This window comes from Leuciscus leuciscus (assembly GCF_965113295.1).
Source record: "Leuciscus leuciscus genome assembly, chromosome: 10".
Taxonomy (NCBI): Eukaryota; Metazoa; Chordata; class Actinopteri; order Cypriniformes; family Leuciscidae; genus Leuciscus; species Leuciscus leuciscus.
Window position 1 is genome coordinate 6,891,509 of NC_138734.1, and position 25,876 is coordinate 6,917,384.

Genomic DNA, 25,876 nt, shown 5'->3' on the forward strand with positions numbered 1-25,876 from the left:
GACCAAAAGCCTTGAATTTGGTGATCTTAAAGAGCGCGATGGATTATAGGGTGATAGAAGATCCGTTAAATAGACTGGAGCTAAGCCGTTTAGGGCTTTATAGGTCAGTAGCAATACCTTGTAATTAATACAGAGTTTTATAGGTAACCAATGCAGTGATGATAAAATCGGTGTTATATGATCATATTTTCTTGATCTCGTAAGAACTCTAGCGGCGGCATTTTGGACTAACTGTAGCTTGTTATTGAGGATGCAGGACAACCAGCTAATAAAGCATTACAGTAATCCAGTCTCGAGGTCATGAATGCATGAACTAACTTTTCTGCATCAGAAACTGATAGCATATTACGTAGCTTAGCAATGTTTCTAAGGTGGAAAAAGGCTGTTTTTGTAACATATGAAATATGATTTTCAAAAGACAGGTTGCAATCGAGTATAACACCCAGGTCTTTTACTGTAGAGGATAAAGTAACAGGACATCCTATGATGTTAAAGTTGTATTGTGCGAGGTTTTGTGGGCGGTTTTTTGAACCGATAAGTATTACCTCTGTCTTGTCTGGATTTACATCAAAGAAAATTACGCGTCATCCATTCTTTATATCTTTAACACAATCTGTCAATTTGGAAAATTTAGCATTTTCATCCGGCCGTGATGAAATATATATTTGAGTGTCATCAGCATAACAATGGGAAACTAATTCCATGTTTCCTTATAATATTTCCAAGTGGCATCATATATATTGAGAATAACAGAGGGCCTAACACAGATCCCTGCGGCACTCCATAGTTTACTGGAGTTATGATCGATTTTCTCCATTTAAATAGACAAAAATGGTAGCGGTCAGATAGGTATGATTTGAACCAGCTTAATGCTTGTCCTTGAACACCAGTATAATTTTGTAGTCGATCTAAGAGTATTGTGTGATCTATAGTACCGAACGCAGCACTAAGATCAAGTAAAACTAGTATTGAGGTACAGCCTTGGTCAGAAGCTAAAAGTAAATCATTTGTGATTTTAACGAGCGCAGTTTCAGTGCTATGATGCGGTCTGAATCCAGGCTGAAACTTTTCATAGATATCATTTTGTTGCAAGAAAGAGCCCAGTTGAGCGGACACCACTTTTTTCTAATGTTTTAGACATAAATGGATAGATTTGAAATGGGTCTATAATTTGCTAGGTTATTATGATCTAATTGTGGTTTCTTAATGAGAGGTTTTATAACTGCCAGTTTAAATGCTCTTGGAACATGACCTAAAGATAAAGATGAGTTAATAATATTGAGGAGAGGCTCTTCCACAACAGGTAACACTTCTTTCAATAGTTTAGTTGGTATAGGGATCTAATAAACATGTTGTTGTTTTAGATGAAGTGATAAGTTTATTTAACTCTTTTTGTTCTATAGTTGTAAAGCACTGTAATTGTTCTTGCGGGGTGATAATTGAAGCTGAATTATAAGGCGCAATTGAAGATTGAACGTTTACAATTGTGGTTCTGATGCTTTTCTATTTTCTCAGTGAAGTTGTTCATGAAATCATTACTACTGAACTGTAACGGGATATTTTGTTTCGGGTGACGTCTGTTTATTTGTTAGTCTAGCCACGGTGTTAGAATAAAAACCTTGATTGTTTTGGTTGTTTTCTATTAGTTGCGGAGGTGCTCAGCCCTGGCCGCATTTTAGGGCCCTTTTTTATAACGTGACATACTGTCTTTCTACGCGATTCTAAAGACCTCTAAATAAGTTTGTTTCCATTTACGCTCTAAAATACGGGTGTCTCTCTTTAGAACATGCGTAGTATTATTGTCACATGCCTGTCCTGTCTTGTGCTGCACATGGGTGTTTTTGTTGTTTTGGGCCATGTGCTCGTGTCTATTGTCTAGCCCCTCCCATCTTGTTATCTGATTATTGGTTAATTTGTCCCACCTGTCTGTCTCGTTACCCTCCTTTGTTTGTTCCCCTATTTAGCCTCCTTGTGTTTGTAGTCTTGTGCTGGTTCGTTGTCCGAGTTACCTGTCCTTGATGTTCCTGTCTGTTGGATAGCTGAGTTCTGAGTTTTTGTACTGTGTTTTGGTTTATTAAATCTCCTCTGCACTTGAATCCTCGTCTCTTTGTTTAGTGTTCCGTGACAGAACGAACCAGCCCTAATGTGGATTCAGCGGAGCGAGATTTTTTCTCCAGAGGAGGATATAGGGAAATTCCATTTCCCTATTTGAGTATTTCTCCAGATGTGCTCAAAGGACTTTGAGGAGGAGAGCACCATGTCAGACGGTGATCAGATCGGAGGAGGTGGTCCGGTGGTCCGGAAACGGAGGAGAAGGAAGACCTCCTCTGTGATCTATTCCGGTGCGTCCCAGTTCCGGTGATCCCGAGTCCGGTGGTCCCAGTTCCGGTGGTCTCGAGTCTGGTGGTCCGGAGGCGGAGGAGGAGGAAGACTTCCTGCCTCCCCAATGACCCGGAGGCCGTCCCCTCGAGCAGCCCGCTGTCGTCCCGGAGGCCGTCCCCGTCCGAGCAGCCCGCTGTCGTCCCGGAGGCCGTGCCCGAGCAGCCCGCTGTTGCCATAGCGGCTGAAAAACTCTTGGATTATTTTTCGACGCTATTTCAAGATCCTAGAGTTTCCCAGGAGTATATTCACGTCCCGTCTGCCCAGCCAGAGACTGTTCACGTCACATCTGCCGAGCCTGTGTCTTCGGACAAGATGGCCGCCACAGAGGACTGTTCACAGTCACGTCTGCCGGAGCCTGTGTCTTCGGACAAGATGGCCGCCGCTGAGCCTGTTCACGTCACGCCTGCCGAGCCTGGGTTTTCGGACAAGATGGCCGCCGCTGAGTGTTCACATCACGCCTGCCGAGCCTGTGTCTTCGGACAAGATGGCCGCCGCCGAGGCTGTTCACGTCACGACTGCCGAGCCTGTGTCCCCTGACAAGATGGTCGCAGTCGAGCCTGTGTCTGTTCCTGAGCCTGAGCCGGTGGTCGTCTGTTCCAGTTCCTGGGCCGGTGGTGCCTGTTCCAGTTCCTGGGCCGGTGGTGCCTGTTCCAGTTCCTGGGCCGGTGGTGCCTGTTCCAGTTCCCTGGGCCGGTGGTGCCTGTTCCAGTTCCTGGGCCGGTGGTGCCCTGTTCCAGTTCCTGGGCCGGTGGTGCCTGTTCCAGTGCCTGGGCCGGTGGTGCCTGTTCCAGTTCCTGGGCCGGTGGTGCAGTTCCAGTGCCTGGGTCGCCCTGGGCCGCCCGAGGGGGTCTTCACCGCCCTGGCCGCGCCGAGGGGTCTTCACCGCCCTGGCCGCCCGAGGGGGTCTTCACCGCCCTGGCCTCGCCCGAGGGGTCTTCACCGCCCTGGCCGCCCGAGGGTCTTCACCGCCCTGGCCGCCCGAGGGGTCTCACCGCCCTGGCCGCCCGAGGGGTCTTCACCGCCCTGGCCGCCCGAGGGGTCTTCACCGCCCGAGGGGTCTTCACCGCCCGAGGGGTCTTCACCGCCCGAGGGGTCTTCACCGCCCGAGGGGTCTTCACCGCCCGAGGGGTCTTCACCGCCCGAGGGGTCTTCACCGCCCGATGGACTGTCGTCTCCGCCCTGGCCGCCCGATGGACTGTCGTCTCCGCCCTGGCCGCCCGATGGACTGTCGTCTCCGCCCTGGCCGCCCGATGGACTGTCGTCTCCGCCCTGGCCGCCCGATGGACTGTCGTCTCCGCCCTGGCCGCCCGATGGACTGTCGTCTCCGCCCTGGCCGCCCGATGGACTGTCTGCTCCGCCCTGGACTCCCGAACTTTGTGTGCCTCCCTGGCCTTCTGAACGGTCCTTTTCCCGCCCTGGTTTGTCCCCCCCGTCCCGCCCTGGTCTGTCCCTCTGTCCCTCCCTTCCCGCCCTGGTCTTATGGAGCGTCTGGTAGCCGCTCCGTAGGGAGGGGGTAATGTCACATGCCTGTCCTGTCTTGTGCTGCACATGGGTGTTTTGTTATTTTGGGCCATGTGCTCGTGTCTATTGTCTAGCCCCTCCCATCTTGTTATCTGATTATTGGTTAATTTGTCCCACCTGTCTGTCTCGTTACCCTCCTTTGTTCCCCTATTTAGCCTCCTTGTGTTTGTAGTCTTGTGCTGGTTCGTTGTCCGAGTTACCTGTCCTTGATGTTCCTGTCTGTTGGATAGCTGAGTTCTGAGTTTTTGTACTGTGTTTGTTTATTAAATCTCCTCTGCACTTGAATCCTCGTCTCTTTGTTTAGTGTTCCGTGACAATTATTGTACCATGGTGCTTTAATTTTGTGCGAAAACCAATGAGGCTTGTGCTCACGTACCAAGTAAGCACAGTTTTGCTTCTGTTTAACATATTTAATGAGCTCTGTATAAGTATAGTACATTGATCAATGTTTATGTGAATCTGTTCATCATATAAAGTTTCTCTTCAAAAGACTTGGTTTAAACTTCTCAATTCATTTGGATTATGTTTGCAATGTCTTTATACACTTTTTGAAGCTTGAAAATTGCTCTGGTTATGTGAATTTCCAATGGAGGGACAAAAGATATGAGACAATATTTAAAAAATGCATTTGTGTTCCGATGATGAACGAAAGTCTTGTGGGTTTTGGACATGAGGGTGAGTAAATGATGACAGAATTTTCATTTTTGGGTAAACTATCCCTTTAAGGGAAGTAAAGAAGTAAAAGAAAGAATGTAATAGTGTGATATGATACATTGTTCTTACTGTTTCTGCACACTGAAGACTCTCCCATAGAGAAATGTAATGAGAAACAACCACTGGCTCATATGCTCTTCTGCTCTGCACAGCTGGCGGCTCTGATATCGGCTCCTCTGTCATAGATAGAGACAGACCGAGATTAAGAGACAAGCAGAGAGGGATGGAGAGATCCAGCTCCATAAATACATTTTTAAATAGCAGATTATGTAATCAGGGCCCACAGTGTAGAAACGTACTGTTGTAGGTGCTCAGCAGGTTTCTCAAGAGATGATACTTGGTTGTATAATCACCGCTCTCAGTCAATGGAGCATCATAATCTAAAAGAGACAATGTTTAAGTGCCAATCACTTTAAAAACACAGTTACAATATCCTTCAAAAGTTTGGTGACAGTAAGATTTTTTATACTTTTGAAAGAAGTCTCTTATGCGCACCAAGGCTACATTTATTTGATCAAAAATACAGTAAAAACAGTAATATTGTGAAATATTATCATTTTTAAAAATGTGATGGCAAAGCTGAATTTTCAGCATCATTACTCCAGTCTTAAGTGTCACATGATCCTTCAGAAATCATTATAATATGCTGATTTGGTGCTCAAGAAACATTTATGATTATCAACATTGAAAACAGTTATGCTGCTTTAATTCCCCCAAAAATGAAAATGTTGTCATCATTTACTCAAGGGCTGTGAAATGATTAATCGCGATTAATCGCATCCAAAATAAAAGTTTGTGTTTATATAATATATGTGTGTAGACTGAGTATAATTATTTTGTATATATAAATACACACACATGCATGTATATATTTAAGAAAAAAGTGTTATTTATTTATATATAAATATTTATATTTATATATATAACATAAATTATATATAAATATATACAGTATATGCATGCAAATATTTCTTAAATATTTAAACACACATATATTACGTAAATCGCGATTAATTGTTTCACAGCCCTAATTTACTCATCCTCAAGTTCTTCCAAACCTGTATGAATTTCTTTCTTCGGCCGAACACAAAAGAAGATATTTTGAAGAATGTCAGTAACCAAACAGTTGATGGGCCAGATTGACTTCCATAGTATGGAAAAAAATACTACTACGCAAGTTTGGAACAAATTGAGGATGAGTAAATGATGACAGAATTTTCATTTTTGGGTGAACTATCCCTTTAATATGTACATTATAATTGTCCCTGTGGACAGGAATATTAAAACTACAGAACCGTAGCTGCTCGTCTGTGGTTTGTAGGAGCCCAGGTCAACTGCGCCGTTCATGAATCCAAAGTTGGTTCCTCCATGAAACATGTAAAAATTGATGGAGATGCCACGATCCAGAAGCTCTCGCACTATAGAGATCATTTCTGTCATAGAAAAAAAGCAATATGTGTCAAAGCAGAGAGAATTTATCACACAGTAAAGTATATACTGACAAGAGAAAATGGATCATGCATTGCAAGTAGTACAAATTTTTTATCTCATGCAAAAAGTAAGTTTACAGTAGATAGAGATTTAAAGGCAGTGCTTATTCTAGATGAGGCAGATCCTATACCTTGCGCAGTGAAAACATGATGAGGTTCTCCCCAGACATCAAACCACCCGGACCAATACTCCATCACCATCAGCGGCTTCTTCGGCTGTGGCACAGAAAATGCTCTCAGACATGTTCAGATCTCTTTTGTGCTGCTTATATGTTGTAGGTTATTTAGTATTTTATATAATCAAGTACTATTTGTAGGTATTTCATTGTTCATTAGGCCATATTTCTTTATCATACATCATCTTCATAAAGTATACAAGGTTTTACTTCGACTGTAAGAATTATAGCAGATTTAAATGCAGACAAACTAAATTGATGAATACAATTCAAAATGTGAAAACATTGTAAAATACTGACCTGCATTTCTGCTAAATGCTGTACATCACCTGACAATCTCTGCAGGTTCACTGTCTGCAAGACTTTTAGAAGAAGTGAGAACAATTCAATTTAATCTGTGGAAGAGGAACTTTACTTACCCTACACCACTGTTGAAGGTTTAGGGTCAGAAAGATTTATTTTTTAAAATAAATGTATCAGCAAGGATGCATTCAATTGTTCAAAATAGTTCAAAAATCAATTTAAAATAAACTGTTCTTTTGAACTTTATATTCATCAAATATACTGAAAAAAAATCTAATACGGGTTTCCAAAGAAATATTAAGCAGCACAACTGTTTCCAACGTAGATAGTAATTAGAAATGTTTCTTGAGCACCAAATCACATTTCTGAAGGATCATGTGACACTGAAGACTGGAGTAATGATGCTGAAAATTCAGCTTTGTATCACATTAATTAATTACATTTGAAAATATATTACAATAGAAAACATTTTATTTGATCATATTTTTGCTCAAATAAATGCAGCCTTGGTGAGCATAAAAGACTTCTGTCAAGAACATTGAAAATCTCTCTGACCCCAAACTAATGAACAGTAGACCCCAACACATATCGCATTGATTATGAATATCACATTATTAAAAAGCAACGAGAACACTAAATAAATTAATGGATATATAAGCGTTACCTCCATCCACCCTTCCACATTTTAACCCTTCATGGTTATCTGATGTCATAAGAAACTCAGAGATTCCCCGGGACAGTAACGCCTGTTGATTTTCAGAACAAACTGTATGTATAAAAGAAATGGATTACCATATTACAGAGTAAAAGATAATGATAATTTCATTCCATACCTCTTTGATGAACGACAGGTATTGCTCATCCTTCGCATATGAACCATATTCATTCTCTACTTGAACAGCAATAACAGGGCCTCCATTCTTAAACTGCATAGAGAGCAATGGAGGCAGTTTCAATACAATAATTAACAGTTACATTTATTTAATAATTTTCAACAAATAAAAACAGGTGAAAAAAGGCACCTGGAGGGGTGTGATTCTCGGAATCAGATTATCAAAGTACGAGTTCACAGCACTTGTGAAACCAGAGTAGGTCGTTCTTAGTTTCATTTTCTTATCTTGCAGCAGCCAGCTAATTAAAACAAGATAAAAAAAAAGTATTATTAAAACAAACCTGTGATATTAAACCTCTGGTGCTGTTCTTTTTTAATCCTTTTTCAAATTCGTTTTATTTTTTTACTTCATCGGAATGCTACAGAACTTGGTAAAGGTTTTGGCACTTGCTGTGTGAACACAAAAAAAAAAATCATGGACATGAATTCACGAAAAGGTTAAATGGTCCTGAAAAAATATTCACATTTGTATTGTTAAACATTTGGTACTGCGCACAAACAAATTCTTACTGAAAGCTCATTTTCTGAGATATCAGCCTCAAATTTGGAACACAACTTGTTTAGATTTATGGCTTTGATTTTCTCACAGTTTTAGAGTAAAGTGTGTTTGAAAAATATATTACATATTTCACATAATGATATTTATAAAATTTTGGAAAATTTGCTGAAGTGAAGAAAATTTATAAAAAAAATTTCACTTCAGCAATAATCTGCCAAGGGTCTTCTTTTAAAAAAAGAGACCAAACTTAAGTCTGTGCTCCAAAGCATTAAAGATTTATGACTGTTTAGTTGAAAATGTTCAGGTCCATACTAAAAAATAATAATAAATGGATTATAACTACTGCATAAATATAATTTAGTACCATAAAGTCCCCTTAAAATACAAAATAGTAAATAAAAATGATGAAGACATTGAACATGTAGTACATTTATTTCATTGAAATAAAATAAAAAATGCGGTCAGTTTTGACAAACAGCACCAAAGACTAAAGCAAACAAGAAAAGATGAACACACATTCACCACACACACACACACACACACAAATAATAATTATTTTCATAACACAGGTGATGCACTAACCTTGGTAAACCGCCCAAATCCCACTCAGCACATATATATGGCCCTGGACGCAGAATCACCCAGAGGCCTAATTCCCCTGCGAGACGAATGTACTCCCTTTAAACAAGCAAAAGAGTTTGATAAACTGATGAGTACACTGGTGAAAACGGAACATTATTCCTGAGGCAAGCATCACTGTGGCTCATACATGGCTGTCAGAGTTTTCAAACCCTGGGAAAATATATATATATTGAATGCGGGATTAAATTTACAATCCATGTATGAAGATCAAAATATCAGATATCTGATTTGGTACAGTAACCACCCAGACCTCAGGCAACCCTCCTAGCATCTCTAGGCCAAATTTTGTCACTAATATTTTCTAATTATTCTTAAAGGGTAACTAAACCCTAAACCAACTTTTTTTAGTTAATGATCTGTAAGAATGGGGCTTTATTAGTGCTGTTCATTGATTCGAGTGACTTTTTTGACATTTGGGTATAAAGTGTTTTAATTTTACAATATATGGTGTAAAAACGTCTGAGTGCTGCCCTCTTAAGGTTGAACGGTGGCTACTGCAGTTGAATTTTCCTATTGGATGTTTGCGGTGGCAAGTGACGTAAGCGGTGGCAGGTGACGTAAGCAGGTTCCAGCTCACCACGCCCCTGGTACGAGCTAGCGTAGATTTATCAGTATTGTACAGTGGGCAGGAGGGTACGTAGGTGTAGTGTTGCTGGTTGCAACAGCACTGCTGGACTGCATAGCTTTCCAGCAGACTTGTAAATTAGGCGCCAGTGTTTGCATGCACTTGGCCTGGAAGACCGTGAGTGTGAAACCTGCATTTTACACGTTCTTATAGGTTACACTTTATAGTAGATGTCTTTAACTACTATGTACTTACATAAAAAAAAAAACTTAGGTACAAAAAAAAAAAAAAAAAAAAAAAATTCTGGTAGTGAGGTTGGATTCGGGACGGATACAGTGAGCTACAGGTTTGGTGGTATGGTTAGGTTTAAGGGTGGGTTAAGATGTAAGGGAAGGATCAACAGTGTAATTATGGATTATTAATTACAGCTGTGATTACATGCAGGTATTAAATATAAGTACAATGTAAAAAATATTGTGCACAATAAGTGCATTGTAGCAAATTATTAATCTAAATGTAGGTTCACAGTCGTTAAAGACACTTAAAGTAGGAACCCCACCACAAAAAAAGAAAAGAAAAAGAAAAAGAAGCATCACTTACTCCATATCCAGCTGCTCCTGAAACAGATAAACTCCTCTTTCTGGTTCATGCAGATTCCATGGCACATACCTGACAGACAGAACGAATAAGACTCTTCAAGATGATTTTGAGAGGAAAAATAAACTGTCCTTGAACACTTGTCATGGTCTTACGTAGTGAGAGTATTGAGACCACAGGCCTTCAGTTTCAGCAGCCGGTCTCTCCAGTGTGCCCTGTGGACCCGAAAGTAATGAATGGAGCCTCCCAGGATCAGAAACGGTGCTCCCCCTAAAGTGAAGTGGGTCGAGTCTGCCCTGAGTCCCTCTCTTTCTGACATTCTCTAAAAAAGTACAAGAAGAAGATTTGTAAAAAATTACAGAATATTTTATATAAAATACAGTACCTATGTTTACACTGGATATGAAAACAAGAACAACATTTTGGTGCAGTTGAGCAGTTACTGCATTTTGCTTTTGCAGTGTCCCTAATATAATTTTTTTTTGTAAACAGCAATGTCGTCTCTTTTCCTAAGAGCACATTCTCCCTGTTTGTTGCTGTAAAGTTTGGCCTCTCTGTTCAATAAGAGTTATTAGTAGTAGTAGTAGCAGTAGTAGTAGTAGTAGTTGTAGTAGTAGCAGCAGTAGTAGTAGTAGTAGTAGTAGTAGTAGTAGTAGTCCCTTGTGAAAAAAAGTGTGCTTAATTGTGCACTGGAATTGCTTAAGTGTCTAAACTGGAATTTCATCATTTCAAAAGTGTAATTACAAATATATTTCAATACATGACACAAGTTTCAATAGAAATGTATGTTTTTAAATTTATAAAGTATATTTTAGTTTACCATTTAACACTAAGACAACAGAAATAATAATACAATTACACATAAAGATGTAATTAAGTTCAACTGATTGGATTTAATATAAATTTCAACTACGATACATTTTACCTTAATTGTAAATAACATGCAATTAAGTGTCTGAAAACATTGCATTTAATTCATATAATTTTAAAGCATATTATTTCTCCTACTCTTTTAAAATGTTTGCTTTTAACAAGGGTTAGAACTAGTAATGTTAGAACAATGAGCCTTTAATTAAATAACATACACTACAGATAACAACACATATGTACAAATTACATATTAGCCAAACTAGGAGTCTTACCTTAAATTAAAAAAACAAAAGAAAGTCATACAACGCAATTGCACTGGCTGTTATTAGGAGAGGAGCAGTAATCAAAGCTGTGGCCACTGTACCAGCTGGAGCAAAGGGAAATCAATGAAGCAATGTCCAGAATACACTGATACAAAGAGAACAATGCAAGCTTTGTTTCGAAGAGCAAACAAACATAGGTTCAAGGTTCAATGTCACATTATATGTCACGTGTTGCAATATAGTGAAATGGTTTTCCTCTAGGTTATTGCCTACAATGCAACAATACCAACAACAAAGTTACAGTCCGTGTCTGTATGTAAAGTATGTGTTTTTACACATAGCTTAAAAGTTCTACAGACTCATCAAGTGTCCTCATTTAATAGATTGCCTGAGGATAAAAAATTCATCTCAGTCTCTCTGTATTGCTTCTCAGGGTCCAGTAACGTTTCCAATAACAATAGGCTGTGCCCAAGATGATAAAAAAGGGCGCAAAAAATCAAAGATCCAGTGACAAATAGAGGAATTTAGCCTTAGAATTTGAAGCTTTTTGCAGCGGTGTAAGGGGACAACACTGTTAAAAGCAGAGCTAATCCACGAAAAGCATCCGCACATAGTTCACTTTCCTCTGATCCAGATGTGAGAGAGCAGAGTGTAATATGTAGTTAATAATAATAGTGTCATCTGTAGAACTATTAGGCCTATCAGCAAACTGTAAAGGGTCCAGACCACTCGGGAGAGAGGAACAAAATATAAGCTCCGACCAATTTTTCAAAGCACTTCATCACTATAGAAGTGAGTTCCACAGGACGACAATCGTTCAGAGAGGCAGGAAAAGGGGTTTTAGGGACCGGGATGATAATTGAAGACTTACATCTTGTGGGAACAACACCCTGATTAAGAGAAAGATTAAAAATAGTTGTAAAAACTGGTGCTAATTGATAATACGCATCCATGGATATTGTCTGGTCCACATGCTTTCCTGATGTAACTTTATAAAGCTACTTTCTTACAAACATTTCAGTAATGACCAGATCTTCATTTCCCCTAACAAAACCCAATATCTCATCCTTATGGTTTTCCTCATCTGTATTAATATTGCTAACCTCAAATTGTGAATCAAATATATTTAATTAAATCATTACCTAAGGAAGCATTTTTTATTATTTATACATATGTAGTCTGTTGTTGTGGTGGTTTGGGGCGGAAGACTAAATATAAGCATATACATATTATTATCCATGACCATGAGAGTCCAAGGTTTCAATAGTTTTGTAACAGAAAAGTGATTTAATTTTTTGAATCTACTCTTTGAAAAAATTACTTTTGCTACTTTGACCACATGCTGCCACCATGTGGTGTAAAACCACATCACAAACATAAAGCAATCTGAATTGCAGAAATGTCAAGATGTTCACAAATTTAACGTCTGTTTTAAATAAACAAAACAAAAACTGTGTCTAAAAAGCAATCATTTCCTTATTTTACTAATAGCAACATAACAACAGAATTGATCACGATCACTCATAATTCTGAATTTGACTTATAAATGTCAAATTATTGAAACTTTTTTTCCCTGCTCTGAAACAGACAGAAAACTGATTTGATTGGTCTTAGTTTGCTAAATGAAGTAAATAATAACGTTAGTCACTGGAAGAAGCTTCCCATTATAGCCTACACGTACATTATAACATTAACCTAAAAATAGTTTTTAAAAAATCAAGAACACTTTATGTATCAACTACCGTTGAATTGGCTTGACGATCCAGTTTCACTCGATGTGTTTACGTTCCTTTTGTAACAGGAAGTCAGGGCGGGACATAGCCTAACGAAAGGCTTTTTAAAATGGCCAATAGCGTTTAGCTTGCGTCTTACATGTTATTTAAGCACCGTAAACATTTAACATTATCTTATTTTATTTTACCGAAGTTTATGAGATCCTGTGTCAGCTACAGCCCTGTGATTCCAGCTTCGTATCCCACTCCCTCGTCTGTGGTGCTGCTGAGCGACATATAATACGAAATATCAAAATCACGAAAAAAAACAGCCGTGCAAAATACACAATTTGAGTAGAAAATATTGGTTGACAGTCAAATAATGGAAACGTCGGTCTGTTTATATTCTTCCTAGCACAGAAGAGAGTTAGAATACTTATTATTTCAACATATTGCCTGTCATCTGTAATCAATTTCAGAAATGAGTCGGCTATAAATCATTGTTTATTCTTACGCTGCAGCACGTGTAACTTTTTCATAAAAAAAAGAAAAGAAAACGATATTTTCTCATAGTCTTCTTAGCAGCACCTGCTCCATTGCAAACCGTGCTGCTGTAGTTCTGTCTCAGCTGTATGAGAGTTTCAGTGGGTTCATTCTATGATAGTAATGGACATTGTAGTTCGTTACTGTAGTGTTCCTTCTCCTGTAGGCCTAGTGCATTTATTAAATTACACGCACATAGTATCTCAGAACTAGATATTTATTATTGAACACTAGCAGCTTGTGCTGCTCACCAGCCTGTACATGTATATCACTCACTCTCGGTAACCGCAGTAATAAGAAACAAGGAGTCAATATGCAATTACACCACAAAATGCACCACATCCCCCTTTTTCTTAGGGAACAATACTAGCTATAAACAGGATATAAGAACACTAAATATAGCTCTTAAAGTCCACAAAACAGGAACATTGTCTTTCTCATTTATAGCAAACATATAGTTAAATAAGCAGTTCAAAGCTTAACATGTCTTACTAGGCAAACTTATAGTCAGTACATACAGTATGAAACCTCACAGGAACTTTCACCACCCGACCACTCCTGGTGATTGTGGTACTGGTTTTATGTAAGGCTTGATTTGGTACACCCTGTGCCAACCCTGATGCACTTCATGTGCCTCTGGGATGTTGGAGTGTACGCCGTCATTAGGCTCATCTGCAGGATCAAATGTTTCATTGTGCTTGTGAATTGTTTCCTTAGGTGGCGCCTGTTGCGACAAAACTGTCATCCTGCTGCATTGACAACACTGTATGACCATGGCTCATTTTGTTTGGAAACAATGAGACCCGGCTGCCACCCTCTGTCTGTTTCAAAGTGTACGGTATTACCTGCATGCAGTTCTGTCAGGGCTTTTTCTCCCACATTGTAGTGACATGCTTGCTTCTTTTGCAGGGTTTGGAGCGCCTGATGAACACCTTTGGGAGTAGTTGGTCGCAGGACTTCACTGGATGCTGGTAAGGTGCTCCTCAGTACTCTTCCCATCCAGTGGCAGCTGCTGGTATTTCAAAGAGGGGAAGCTCATTTTCGGCCTACATCATAAAAATGTTCCATTTATTTATACGTAAATTCAGCCCTACATTCCTTTTCAAGAAAATGCTCTGTGACCCTGTCGTACCAACTAGGCGTCTTTTCCAGTGACTTGACCAGTGTCCTCTCAATGGCCAGCAGAGTTAGGTATAATTGTATAAATGTAATAATATAATAAAGTATAATAATACTACAACTAATAATATTTTTTTAATTATTTTAGTAATAATTTTTTTATTATTACTAATAATAATATAAAAAATTATAATAAGTAATAATATAATAAAGGTATAAATGTATAATTGTGTGAAATGTATTATGAAAATTGGCTTGCAATTTCAACAAGCAAATACCAAGAATTAGGTTGCAGCAGTTTTGTCTTTCGAGCTCGAATAGCTTCAGAATCAGCGACTTTTTATTGTATGAAATCGCTGTCAATCAAAAGGAGAAGCAGCCTTTCGACAGACCTTCCAATCATCACGCAGAAGCCCGGAGTCCAGGCCAGCCCACTCCTCCATTCACCCACAGAGACACTGAGCGTCCGTGGGCGGGACATAATCGCAGCATTTATCCAATGTCTAGTTTAGAGGCACTGAAAAAAAAACTGTTCAAAGCAGCCCCATTGAAGTCAATGGATGCTGGGCTTCAACAGGGAAATGCACGGTGACGCTACGGGAATGTATGAGAAGGAAATCGAGTCAGCCGACCTGCTATATGTAACTGATTCTGAAAGAACTCGTCTTTGAGATGAACGTTTTCTAACGCATTTTTAGTCAATAAAATGTTAACACAATAGTACATATCTGACCATTAATTTTTTGACATCATAGGGGAAGCCGAGCTTCCCTTGCAGTCTTAAAGAAATCCCCACTGTTCCCATCAGAACTTGCGCTGGTGAATAAGACGTCCCAGTGACAGGAGTATTCCTTATCGAAAGCAAAGCAAGGTGATGGTCCGTCCCTGATTGTTCTGCTTTTTTCAGGGTGCGAATTTCTTCATTTCGTAGCTTGCGAATGGTACGTGGTCACACACTAGCTATTTAGGAATGCCGTGCCTGGCATACACTGCTTTCATCTTTGCTATGACTGTGGGTGCAGTTTTGTCTTTGATATTCATCACCTCAGGAAACTTTGACATATAATTAACAATCAGAAGAAACGACTGACCTCTGATTTCGAAGATGTCAGCTGCTACTTTTAACCAGGGAAGCTCTGGTACTTCATGAGAGATGAGTGGCTCTTTCTGGTTCCTGGGCTGAAACTGTTGACACATTGGACATGTTTCGACCATCTGTTCTATATGTTTGGTCATACCAGGCCAATACATGAACTTTCTGGCATGTGCTTTCGTGCTTTGCATCCCCTGATGTGGGATATGTAGTTGTTTCTTAAGCATCTCTTATCTCATTGTCTGAGTAATCAGGATCCTGTCAGATACCATTAATATACCATCTTGCACAGCCACAGTGTGTCTAACAGGCCAGTACTGTTGAATTGAGAGATCGAGTTGCTTTCTATGCGTCGGCCATCCTGTCTTTTGCATTTTCACAAGCAGCTTGAGAGTACTGTCTCTTGCAGTAGCGTCTGTAAGCTGCTTTAGCATGTCTTCACTGAGTGCCTGTGTTGCTTTAAGTGCATATACAACTCTTTCATCACTGAGGTCATCTGTACTTGAGTGGTGACCTTCAGTAATGGCGCGTGACTGCATCAGCAATTAACATGTCCTTCCCTGGCATGTACTGGACAATGAGGTGATATCTCTTTAGCTGTAAGAGTCTCGCTGGTGCTTTGCTCAGTGGCTTCTTGAAGATAGACTCCAATGGCTTTTGGTCCGACTGGACATTCACACTGCGTCCATATACATACTGATGGAACTTTTTGGTCGAGAAAATAATCGGCAGTAGCTCCTTCTCAATCTGGGCATAGTTGGAGATGGTGGTCTAGTGGGTTAAACCACTGAACTGGTAAATCGAAGGTTGCTGGTTCGATCCCAGCAGTCACCACCAGTGTGTCCTTGAGCAAGACACTTTACTCCACGTTGCTCCAGGGGGATTGTCCCTGTAATAAGTGCACTGTAAGTCGCTTTGGATAAAAGCGTCTGCCAAATGCATAAATGTAAATGTAGTTATTTTCTGTATCCGTTAAAGCCCTAGACGCATATGCTATTGGTTGCCCCTCCTGCAGCAGACATGATCCTAAGCCATCTTTGGATGCGTCTGTTTGTATGGTGAGCGTTGTGTTGGGGTCATAGTACCTGAGAACTAGTGTGTTGGTCAGTGCCGTTTTGAGTGCAGACAATGTCATGTCATGTTCAGGTTGCCACTGGAATGCCATGTAAGTGATGCCTCACCTGGGATAAACGGGGCGAGATATCTGATCATGCCCAAAAGACACTGTAGTGATTGTCTGTCTGTGGGTGTTGGCATGCTCACTGTTGCCTGTATCTTGCCATCATCTGCTCTCACACCCTGTTGAGTTATCACATGTCCCATGAAATGAACATTGTTCACCTTGTACTGAAACTTGTCAGGGTTGAATTTTACATTGTGTTTTTTCGCTCTCTCCATAATTTTAGCAACAATGACATCATGTTCTTGTTCTGTAGCAGCGGCGACAATCATGTCATCAGCTACGATGTACACCTTCTATGTCAACAAACACTTCGTTATTGTACAGTTGAAAGACTTCACTAGCAGATTTGACACCAAATGGCAGACGTTTGAATCTGTATCTACCCCACGGTGTGTTGAATGTGCATAGCAGGGAGGAGCCTGTGTCAAGTTTGACCTGCCAATAGCCATCCTTTTCATCGAAGATGGAGAACATTTTCTTTCCAGAAAGCCTGCATAGTACATCTTCGGTTGTTGGGATAGAGAAGTGTTGACGAAGAACAGCTTTATTAAGGTCACGAGGATCCAGGCATACTCGTAATGACCCATTCTTTTTTTCAGTGATGACAAGGCTGTTAACCCATGGAGTGGGCTGGGTGACTGGCACTATAACATCTGCTTGCAACAGCTGATCCAGTGTATCCTTCAGTTTGCCCAGCACTGCTAAGGGAATTTTTCTACAGCCATGTATGGCCGGCCCGGGACTGCTTTCGGATCGACATGTATATGATGTTCACCCGGAAACTGACCGAGTCCTTCAAAAACTGCAGAGTGTTATGCTATCAGCTCCTCTTTGGAGGTAGGATGCTTGATTACAACAGTCTCAACTCTTTTCAGCAGTTGCATCCGTTCACATGCGTCCTTACCAAGTATTGGAATGGATGAGTGTCTGGTGATGTAAAAGGGTAAGCAAACTTGCACTTTGGGAGTGACGCACTGCAGCTTGGCCAGACCTTCTGGCCTTAATTTTGTTCCACCATACGCCACCAGCATAGTCGAAGTCGGTTGCAACAACGCTGTTTCATGCAGAGATTGATAAATGTAGAGAGGTAAAATATTGGCTTCAGCCCCTGAGTCCAATTTAAACTTCACTGTCACATTTCCAATGTCTACGTCTGTGAACCATGCTTTTTGTGCAGAGCTGGGGGCCTCTTTTAGTTCCACTGTCCTGTAGCAAATTAGCTATATGAAATATTAATAATCAATAATAACTTGTTATAATTGATTATGAATATTTGGATCAGTTAATATAATTAACTTAATGTCGTAAATTAATATTACAATCAATTAACCTGTTTGTCCCGTGAACACTCAGGATGAATTGTTTATTAACTCTAAGAAATGTAAATTTCCAGGGCATGGGAAGTGTCTTTCTTAATTTACAGTACTACTAAGAGCAGTAGCCAAAATCTATATGATTAGTGACTCTAGTTATGAGCTTGAGACACGGACAACTTTACGTGTGACATGAACAAGATTTTATTAACTAGTCTAAACACTTAAACTACTCTAACGTACACACACATAGATGCATACAGTTTACCAAGGGAAAGAGAGCTGAAGCAGAATACAGGAAAGCAAGAAGTTATAGCATTGTTTGAAATTCAGCAGATCAACAGCCTTGAACAGACCATCAGTTTAGTTCTAACACACCCTTCTTTAAAAGGGGTAAGGATACTTAATGTATCAAATAATGAGACTAAGTTTGATACTTGCATGTCTCGCCCATTTGAATTAAACTGTCCTGATGCAATTTGTTGAGGCTCCAGTTGATCTTTGCTGATGTGGTCTTGATGAGAGAGAACCAGTGGTAGTCAGAGTATCTTTGGTGAATGGAAAGACAAGGCCGCAGCCTGGCACAAACTTGGAGGGTCCTTAGAAACTTCTAGTTCAGCATCATCTTCATGTCAGGATTCCAGAGAAAGAGAGCTGATCTTGTGATCAGTGACCTTTAAAGCGTGAAGATGTCACACCCTCTGGAGGTGTAAGAGCCAATGAGAAGATTTCCCTTTGGAGGGAAATTTTACTTTACGACCTATTGTTCAAGCAGGCCTTTGAACATGTAGTTTGATTGGATGTTTAACACAAGAATCTTTAAGATGCTTATAATAGTAATGCGTCACAAAGTTAGCAAAATGTAATGTAAATTAACAAATGGGAAACGAAGATTGGAGTTTATAGAGACCAATTTGTGGTTAACCATAATATGCAAAGTCTGAAACATTAACCCAATAGAGTTTACAAGAATACAAAAGCCAAACCACATAAAAGGAAAATCATGAGGTGGGAAAATTAGATACATGTTTACACATTTCTCAAGAGGTTATATATAGAATATATAGGATTAACAGGGTTTATTTCTCCTCCTCTGCAAGAATTTAAGTGAGAGTCGCAGCTCTCTGGAAATTCCTTCACAGTAAAATCGGCAGTGTAAAAATTGCAGTGTTAAAAGTTATTAACTCCCAAAGAGTTAAATTAACAATCTACAATATTAAAAAGTACTCCTCTTCAGTGTAGTTACGGGGTGTTACGTAGTGTCATTTTATTTTTACACCGAAAGTGCAAAAGAACCCGCCGAATTGTATTGACTCCGCCCCTCTATGACTGCTGCCTCACAAGACGACGACGCCATTTTATCTTCATGCGACCGAGACGGTAGGTTGAATTGCTTTTCTCTTTCTAAACTTACATTGTAAATACATTTGTTAATTTTTTTTTGTAAAATATGGGGGTGAACACATTTAGAAATGATTAACTGCGCGTTTTTGTCAGGATTAAGGAAGCTCGTCAAGTTCATGAGATGCAGAGATGTAACGTTAACGTTATAACGTTAGAAGAATGTGAAAGTTTCTCATGCCGATTTGATTTCCTGGATGAAGGTGATTTTGCGTTTAAAATAAATTTGTTGGAATGTGCTTACAATTTATTATATATATGTTTAGCTTCTTTCATTTTGGTTTGTTGACAGCCTTCATGAAAGTAAGCATTCCCTGGACTCGTGGGCTCTGGAGTGGACCCGTGGGCTGAAGCAGGCTCCGGAGTGGATCCGTGGGCTTAAGCGGGCTCTGGAGTGGACTCGTGGGTTGAAGCGGGCTCTGGAGTGGACTCGTGGGCTGAAGCGGGCTCTGGAGTGGACTCGTGGGCTGAAGCGGGCTCTGGAGTGAGCCCGTGGGCTGAAGCGGGCTCTGGAGTGGACTCATGGGCTCCGGAGTGGATCCGTGGGCTTAAGTGGGCTCTGGAGTGGACTCGTGGGTTGAAGCGGGCTCTGGAGTGGACTCGTGGGCTGAAGCGGGCTCTGGAGTGGACCCGTGGGCTGAAGCGGGCTCTGGAGTGAGCCCGTGGGCTGAAGCGGGCTCTGGAGTGGACTCATGGGCTCCGGAGTGGATCCGTGGGCTTAAGCGGGCTCTGGAGTGGACTCGTGGGTTGAAGCGGGCTCTGGAGTGGACTCGTGGGCTGAAGCGGGCTCTGGAGTGGACTCGTGGGCTGAAGCGGGCTCTGGAGTGAGCCCGTGGGCTGAAGCGGGCTCTGGAGTGGACTCATGGGCTCCGGAGTGGATCCGTGGGCTTAAGCGGGCTCTGGAGTGGACTCGTGGGTTGAAGCGGGCTCTGGAGTGGACTCGTGGGCTGAAGCGTGCTCTGAAGACGACTCGTAGGCTGAAGCGGGCTCTGGAGTGGACTCATGGGTTGCAAGGTTATTTTCATAAATGAAAACTGAAACTAAGACTAAAAAGATTGGTCAAAAAACAAACAAATAAAATAAATAAAATAAAAATGCAATAATAAATGAAAAACTAAAACTAAACGAAACTAACACTTACTGAAAAACTAACTGAAATAACATAATAATTAGCAACGATTATGCTCTTATATGGTGCTGTTATTATCTTTGTTTTTACAAAACATTTTCTGCTAATAATATTATCCATGTGCAAACATTTCCCCACAACGTAGGGAATGCCAAGACAACACACCCTCACTCTCACTCTCAGGGCTTTTCCAAATACCCACACTTGCGGTCTTTGCACTTGACCTCTTGTCTACTTACATGATGTATTTGACACTCCTAAGTGTTAAAGTAGGCGTGAAGACCGCAAGTGTATGTATAATTTTTTATTACGCGATGGGACACATTTATAGTGTTCCAAAAATGCAAGTGTTTACAGATCTTTATTTGATTTTCAATAGTTTGCATTTTAAAAGAAACTTCTAAATGTCTAGTCAGTAGTGTAACAGAAAACAGAATTTAAATTTGTGGTGCTTCTAATTAAGTGACAAAAAGCAGTTGCAAATGTTATACAAAATACACATAGCCTACTCATCTTTGCACCAATAAAATGACACTAACAATTTGTTTTACTTCCAAATTACATGTAATATCTAATTCATTTAACTTACAGTGGAATGCAAGTGTGGGAAAGACCCTCACTCACTCTCACACTGCCTTCACAGCAGGTTGTGTTTGCTGTAGATGACTTGAACTGCTTTATTGTTTTTTGGATGTACCAGTGGTCATACTGCTTCATTGTAAACCAGGTATGTTTAACAAGATTTCATATTTAATATGAATGTTTATCTGAATCTTTCATCATTTGTACTCTTATCCTTTCACACTGGAAACGACATTTTTTTCCGCTTCGATGTCGATTTTTTTTTTTTTTTTTTTTTTTACTTTTGCGGCGACAGAAAAGGCGTCAATTTCATTGACATGAAATACCAATCACATACTAACTACAAGGACAACGATTTGAAAGACAATGTGTGGCGTAGCATTGCCAACCAACTCGGTAATCACGACTGTGAGTATGTTGTGTGATAGTTTTAGTCGTTGTATAGTCCTGTGCTGTGTAGGCTAGCAGGCTAAACTACATTTGGGATAGAAAGCGAACATTGTCAAAGATAGAGACAGAGACCGTCTTTACTTTGAAAATGTACCAAAATGTAGTGATACTATTTAGGGCTGCTTTTATACATTCTTTGTGTGATATCTACAGTTTCTAGTTGAATGATTTTAACTTGTTAGTGTTACATACATGTAATGTGTATTGACATTACACAACGCACTGTGTTTAGTTGGAAGACGCAAAAAAAACTGGAAAAACCTCAGGGACACCAATGTGAGAAAAAGGAGAGAGGAAAAGGAAACTAAAAGTGGACATTAGCATACTCCCCTTCAGACTCTGTTCTTTAAGATTGGTGCACTCAAAACCTTCTTTTCTGTCTTTTAAAGAAAATGAAAAGCTCGTCTTCACTGGATGATGATGAAGTGTCCATGTGGTCTCAGCTGTCGGCCCGAAAGTTTTGGAATGTTGAAACTCTGAACGTCACAGACATCGCCTCGCAGCTGATGTAAATGGTTTTCCTCAATAGACAAATGTAGATTGCAATCAAATATGCTTTTGTTATTCTGATATGCTTCTAACCTGTGCATGGTGAATATAGCCTAATACAAAGCAGAGATTCTATAATAAATACATTTAAAATAAATCTGGACAAAAATTTGAAATACAAATATTTTATGATATCTTAAAATAGCATATCAATATGAATTGCGATTGGCCAAACACCTGAAGCATGTTTCAGAAATGTAACTGTCACAGGTCGGGGTGGGCCGAACCGGACTGCACCCACCCCTGGAAACCGGGTACCACCTCGAGGAACGTGTCAAGGACCAGACAGACAAGGGAATAAAGGAATAACAGGTTTCTTTATTAAGTTAAGAGCAGTAATTTGAAAGTTCCTAATTAAAATCTTCTTGTCGCCAGAGGGAATTCGATGGCCCCCTGGACCATAGAGGGGAGAACGATCGTGGCGGCCCTGCAACTCGTTGGAGAGGGATCAGAGGGAAACTCACACAGTCTAGGTAGGTCACTGGGTAAGTACTCTTTACAGGACTCAAGAGGAAGTCGGTTATACGGACCCCATTCGGACTAGAACCAGGTAAGTACTCATGGAGCGGTTGCCTCTGCCTCGGACGAAGCACAGGGACACAGGTTGCGAGCAGACCGGGCCAGAAGAGGAAACAGGTAAGTATGTCCCGGTAGGTGTCCTTTATGCCAGACCAAGTAGAACAGGGGCCTTTAGCCGGGACGTGAGGGAACCTTGGACAACAGGAAGACACTTCGATCGAGGCACGTGCCGCAGCTATTCCTTTTCCTTCTCAACAGGGGCAGCGGCTTGCAACGTAGGCATGGAGGCTTCTCTCTTTCTGAACAGGGCGGAGGCCTTCACTGGGGCATGTGGGGACCACCAGGCGGACGAACACTTGGAGCGAAACGCTCCCTTCGGCTGTGTACTGCAACAATACAACAGGGTTCAACGGTATACAAGCACTTGACAGTGATACCTTCTCTCTTTCTGAACAGGGCGGATGCCTTCAATGGGGCATATGGAGACCACCAGGCGGGGAGGACACTTTGAGCGAGACACTCCACTTCGGCTGTGCGCTGTAACCAGGTAGCAGGATTTAACTATTCAACAGCATATGAAACATTCAGTTGAAATACCTTCTCTCTTTCTGAACAAGGCGGAGGCCTTCCATGGGGCATGTGGGGACCACCAGGCGGGGAGGACACTTTGAGCGAAACACTCCACTTCAGCTGTACACTGTAACAATGTAGCAGGGTTTAACCATTCAACAGTAGATGAAACCTTCAGCTGCAATACCTCCTTTCGTTCTGAACAGGGCAGCGGCTTTCGATAGGAGCGTATGGAGACCACCAGGCAGAGAGGATGCTTTAAGCGAGACACTCCGCTTCAGCTGTACACTGTAACAATGTAGCAGGGTTTAACAGTTCAACAGCATATAAAACATTCAGCATTAACAGAGCCGGGCTGTCTCAAAATGGTAAGTTGGGCACTCGATATATCAAAACCTTCCTTGGAGACAGCGGGTGAAAGACTGTAAGGAGAGAGTGCACAGCAGACTACTATTACTTCTCCACACGATGAACTTCACTCCATAACACAAACCGTGTGAATCGTCACTTCAGGCACTGCATTCCACTCGCACACCGTGCATTCGGGCCAGCACTCACCCACCGGTCTTTCTTCCACCAGATCAACTCTCGTCTCTCGCAAGGGCTCAACTTCTCTCCGAAGACAGCAGAAGACAGTTGCAGCGATCGTCACATTCAGCGAAGGAAGGACAAAAGTTGGAGACAGATCAATAATTCACTCGGTGTACTAGTTCACTCGTGCCACACGCTTTCCAAACTCTCTCCACACCACTTCAGTGTCAGTGCAATAACAACGAATCCAATACTCATCACTTTGCGTCTTTCCCACTGCTGACGATATTCCTTGGGTTTTCGCTGACAGATACTTCACTCTCTTCTCTCTACTTCTCAACTTCGATCTTCACCCACTTCATAGTCCAGCCTCAATAAAAGAACAACCCGTCGACAAAAACACAGTATCTCACGGGAGGAGAACCCCCAGGCGGGGAGGAGAACCACCCCGGCAGTCTGCTTCCTCTCTATTTTTAAAGCCCCATCTCAATACGTGTCCCTCTCACAACACTCTCTGTAATTACTCCACACCTGCTGTCAATCGGGCAATTGGCCTTGCTGCCATGGCAACAGATTCGCAGTGCAATAGAGACGGGTGTCCACTGGAGGTCTCCACAACAACACTGCATCACAAGGACTTTAGTCTTTTTCTCAAATTTTTGTCACACCGTGACATAACCATAATGTTGTCGGTATTAACGTATCATTTCAGCTCAGTAAGATTCTGAAAATGTGAAAATCAGTTTAGTTATTTATTTTGTCTTCTGTATAATTATTTTTTGAAAGTTCTCTTAGTTTGTAATGTGCACTAAACTGTGAACCTAGCTTTAGAATCGTCCGGGTCAAGTATAATCTTTAAAAAAAAAATTCTATGGCATAAAAGTATTTTTGGTCTGGTGTGGTCTAGTGCATTAATAAATATTTCACTTAAGATATTTAAGAGAAAGATTGTCAAATCAAACTCTAAATCAATTGTGGTTTGGTTTGAGATGTTTGTTGTGAGAAACTAATCGGGGAACTTTCCCTGTCGAGAACGGTCACCTCAACTGTATTAGTTTCGACTGTATTGCGTAGCTAATACGCAGAGGGGAAACTCCTTTCCTCGAGAAATATTGAAGCTAATATTTTAAAACGCAGTGTATGGAGCGAATTATGTGCCATAATTAAACAAACAAATCCAGCATTTTGCAAACAAACTCGATCTATTTCGCAAAGGAAAACTCGACTCGCAAACAAACTCGATCTGCTTTGCAAAGGAAAACTCGACTCGCAAACAAACAGAAAGCAATGTGCAAGTACAAAGGTCAGTTTGAGTGAAAATGCAGTGGAGTAACAAATATGTATTGTTTTACAAATATAAATAAATGAGCCAAGATAATAGCCTACTTCACAAATACAAACCATCCTACAAATTGCATGTAACCTTTGAACAAATACCAAATCTAGTGCACACAAATGCATATCTGTCTATTATGATTGTGTGACACTTGGCTTTTAATGAGATCTCTCGGCTCGATTTTCTCACAAATGTGTCCAGGCAGATTTCCCCACAAATGCAGTTGAGCAACTTCCTCTTCTAAAACAGTAGATGGCGCTAAACTAGAGGATTAATTTAGCGCTAGTCTCCCGGGAGAAGCACTGATTTGAAACTTGCCTTTGCCAGAGCTGAGGAAAATGACCGGTGAACGGGTGTTTCTGTCGGTCTGAGGAGATTGTAGACAGCTGTTATTTGCACATGCACCAGCGCGTGGCACACGTGAGTCATTACTGGCAACAGAACCAGGAACTACTGTATAATCAAGCAACGCTTAATATAGTGTTTAGTTTTAAATGAAACCATTGTAATCCTGAAAGTATTCCCCCTTTTTTCCAAATGTAACTATAATCTGATTACTATGTTTTTTGACGTAACTGTAACGAATTACAGTTACTGGATTTTTGTATCCTGATTACATAACGCCGTTACATGTATTCCGTTACTCCCCAACCCTGAGTGTTGATATCTTTTTTGTTGATTGTCACCATTGTTGAGATTCATTGGCTGATTCTTGATGTCTGTGTGTGTCTAAGGCTACGTTCACACTGCAGGGCTTAATGCTCAATTCCGATTTTTTGAAAAAATTCGATTTTTTTGCAAGGCCGTTCACATTTCCAATTAAATGCGACCTTTTGTGATCTCCTGTGTGAACGTGAAATGACCCAGAAGTGACCCGCATGCGCAGAAGAGTACTCAACGGTCAACGACGTCACTTGTTGTTTGCGGAAGTA

At 40.9% G+C, this 25,876-nt stretch overlaps 2 protein-coding genes across 3 annotated transcripts in view; one reads left to right on the forward strand and one right to left on the reverse strand.

Moving 5' to 3' along the window:
* Positions 1-12,753, reverse strand: part of LOC309508212 (beta-galactosidase-1-like protein 2) — a 15,635-nt gene extending 2,882 nt beyond the window's left edge. The window contains exons 1-12 of the mRNA XM_082182730.1: positions 12,657-12,753; positions 9,937-10,103; positions 9,785-9,853; positions 8,560-8,655; positions 7,609-7,717; positions 7,420-7,512; positions 7,251-7,332; positions 6,584-6,645; positions 6,239-6,323; positions 5,913-6,050; positions 4,917-4,997; positions 4,528-4,793 (exon numbers count right to left, since the gene is read on the reverse strand). Coding sequence (XP_082038856.1) covers positions 4,528-4,793; positions 4,917-4,997; positions 5,913-6,050; positions 6,239-6,323; positions 6,584-6,645; positions 7,251-7,332; positions 7,420-7,512; positions 7,609-7,717; positions 8,560-8,655; positions 9,785-9,853; positions 9,937-10,100 — 1,245 coding nt within the window. The 5' untranslated portion in view covers positions 10,101-10,103; positions 12,657-12,753. The remainder of the gene's footprint in view (positions 1-4,527; positions 4,794-4,916; positions 4,998-5,912; positions 6,051-6,238; positions 6,324-6,583; positions 6,646-7,250; positions 7,333-7,419; positions 7,513-7,608; positions 7,718-8,559; positions 8,656-9,784; positions 9,854-9,936; positions 10,104-12,656) is intronic.
* Positions 12,754-20,010: 7,257 nt separating this feature from the next.
* The window catches only part of LOC309507280 (myelin-associated glycoprotein), a 34,291-nt gene continuing 28,425 nt past the window's right edge, over positions 20,011-25,876 (forward strand). Inside the window, exons 1-3 of one of the 2 annotated variants that reach the window (XM_082181444.1) lie at positions 20,011-20,024; positions 20,255-20,292; positions 21,051-21,134. In XM_082181444.1, coding sequence (XP_082037570.1) covers positions 20,281-20,292; positions 21,051-21,134 — 96 coding nt within the window. In that variant the 5' untranslated portion in view covers positions 20,011-20,024; positions 20,255-20,280. Of the gene's footprint in view, positions 20,025-20,254; positions 20,293-20,671; positions 21,135-25,876 lie in introns of those variants that run through there. The other variant, XM_082181445.1, reaches the window with a different exon arrangement.